The sequence below is a fragment of the Mesitornis unicolor genome, unplaced genomic scaffold, assembly GCF_000695765.1.
Source record: "Mesitornis unicolor isolate BGI_N332 unplaced genomic scaffold, ASM69576v1 Scaffold53876, whole genome shotgun sequence".
Taxonomy (NCBI): domain Eukaryota; kingdom Metazoa; phylum Chordata; class Aves; order Mesitornithiformes; family Mesitornithidae; genus Mesitornis; species Mesitornis unicolor.
Window position 1 is genome coordinate 576 of NW_010189939.1, and position 2,682 is coordinate 3,257.

Genomic DNA, 2,682 nt, shown 5'->3' on the forward strand with positions numbered 1-2,682 from the left:
CTTCAGTAGTGGGAGCTACCCTGGTCTGTAGCTTGGTTATGGAAAAGAACACACAAAGCAATGAAGTCTGCAACTTGTGCAGGAGGAAGACATCCCTGAGGAAGGAGACCACACTGAAAATAAATAAGAGTACTAAACTTCCTCTTTCTGCTTTCCAGAAGCAGACTGGTAACACGCTCTCAGGACCTTTGGACACCCTGAATATCACTCAAGTTGACAGAACTATATCCCAAAAAGAACAGCTTGGCTGCAGGAGGCAACCAAGAAGAAACACAGACATAGCAGGAAGACAGCACTGACCAAGATCCTGTGATCAAACTGTACGGTCGTAGGGTTTTCAAAGAGATTTCTCAGCACCGGTGAGAAGGCAAGAAGATCATCTGGGATCCAGCGCTCTCCCATTTTGGGGAAAGAATTGTACACAAGGCCAGCATCCAGCCCTGCCACAAAGGCACCTGCAATTCCAGAGCAGAAAATGAGACAAGCAGAGTAGGCAGAGGTGGCACTCTAGCTTGTGCAGCTCTGACTCAAGAGCTCAGCTTGATCCTGACTTTCTTTTAGAAACAGGCACAGAGATCACACAGCAACACGCAGGCTGGAAGGTCCATGTCCACCTGTCCAGCAAAGACCAGTAAGGGAGGTTCTCGACTGTCAGCTCCCTGACAGCAGTGAAGTTTTCCCACAGAACACGATGGGGTTGCTCACAGTCCCCGTCAGACCAGCAGAAAAACAAGGTAGAGAGGAATGAGCTGCAGATGGGACAGCAGAAAGAAACACTCTTACCTGAAAGAGCAGTAAGAAAAATGAGAGCTGCAGTGCCATGAGCAAATTGTCTCAAGCGAAGGAGCTGATGGCTCTGAGGTAACTGTAAGATACAAAAAAAAAAAAAAAGAAAAGAATCAAAGCAAAGCATTTCTAGTGCTGTCTGCAGCTGGTAAGAAAAACCTTCACTGCTTACACAGGGGTGCAAGGGGCTGGCCTGTGTTTCACAGGAGGAATCTAGAGACCACCACCCAGCAGTCACACTTCAGTGGTTCCTCAAAACCACAACAAATTGAGTCCAACCCTGTGCAGAAACTGAAGCGGCCACTGGACAGTTACTGGCACAAATAATTCAGCTCAGCCAGGCACATCCTTGTCTGAGCTTCCACGAACTCAAGAGACTCATCACTTCTGAGCAGAAAGAGCATGAGTGAAAGGAAGCGTCCCACAACCAAGAAGTTTACAGAAAGGGCGTTTTGTAACACGGTATCAGATCAGAGTCAGGAGCAGACTAAAACAGAAGCACCATCACCCTTCACATCACACCCCCAATCCTCATCCTAATCGACACTACACTGCGCTTTCAACTCCTGACGCTGCTCCGTTACCTTGTGCTGTGGAAGCAGCAGAGACAGCCCTGTCCACAGGCTGGCAGAGTACAGAACCAGCGCGGAGCCGAGGTGTGCTGTGAGACGGTACTGACTGACCCGAGGGATGTCATAAGAGTCTGGTTTCTCTTCCAGCCCGCTCTTCACCATGTACCATCCCAGCAGCCCCTGGCAAAACAGGGGAGGAGTTAGAGCCATACAAGGCAGCAGCGACTGCCAAGAGCAGGTAAGTGTTAGGGGCAAAGCAGTTTCCTACACCTCCAATCAGCTACCAGCACTGACACCCCCTCAAGCTTTCACAAACTCACTTTCTCAACTACACTCGATGCTGCCACTAATCCCTGGGGCTACAGAGCTCGCTCACCTGGAAGCAGACCAGCCCACAGAGCGCTAGGACACAGCCCTTCATGGGGCGGCTGAGCCAGCCCTTTCGCCAGAAGTAGGCGGCAGGCAGGATGTAGGCCAAACCCACAACACGGCCCCACATACGGTGCGAGTACTCCATGTACCAAATGAACTTGAACTCTGTCAGCGTCATGTCATGATTCAGGCTGTTGAGAGACAGTAAAACAAAGAACAGCTCAATGTCATGTGGCAGTCCAAGTTCCCACGACGAGGGACCACCTTCCTCAGAGAAAGGAAGCAACCCTGAAACGAAGGAGCCACCATCAGACACGCTTCGTGTGTCTTCCCAGTGGTGTTAGGAAACGTTTCCCCTGCAGGAGTTCCTTGTGCTGCTTGGTCCCAGGAGGGATGCTCCCAGCCCAGCCTCCTTCCGCTTTTGCACACTCACATTTTAAACTCTGGGAACTGCTGGTACTTCTGGAACTCTGCTTCCCACTCCTGCTGTGTTCTTGGGGGTTTCATCTCTTTCACCAGGTGCCAGTCAACCATAGAAAGGCCTGATTCGGTCAGCCTGCGGGCAAACAGAGACACCAGTGGGCACAACTCACTCCCTGAAAGTACACAGCTCTACTGAGATGAAACGGGAACTCTTGGCTGACCCGACAACCGTTAAACTCAGCTAGAAGTAGGATGGAAATCAGGAAAACTGTGAGTGATCAACAGACCTAAAATTAACCCCAAAATGTGAGAGGGTTACCCCTAGCTGTGTCTCTCTGCTGTTCCCAGCCCTACACCACGATGCAACCAGAGAGGGAAGACACAGGTGCACTCGGGGCTGGTCCCAGGCACGGGAGGCCGTTGCAGGGCGCAGGGTAAGCCCAAGCGGGTCACCGGCGGCACGGAGCCAGAGGGCAGCGGGGGCCGTTACCTCCACACGGTCTTAGCTCTGAGCCCCTCCGAAGCGGTG

At 51.8% G+C, this 2,682-nt stretch overlaps 1 protein-coding gene across 1 annotated transcript; it reads right to left on the reverse strand.

Annotated features, from left to right (window-relative positions):
- Positions 1-222: 222 nt before the first annotated feature.
- LOC104534167 (cytochrome c oxidase assembly protein COX15 homolog) lies at positions 223-2,283 on the reverse strand. The gene is made up of 5 exons (XM_010186217.1): positions 2,164-2,283; positions 1,735-1,921; positions 1,371-1,538; positions 784-865; positions 223-455 (listed from the first exon to the last, which is right to left on the reverse strand). Exons 1-5 carry the CDS (start codon positions 2,262-2,264, stop codon positions 223-225), a joined length of 771 nt encoding a protein of 256 aa, XP_010184519.1. The 5' UTR covers positions 2,265-2,283.
- Positions 2,284-2,682: the final 399 nt, after the last annotated feature.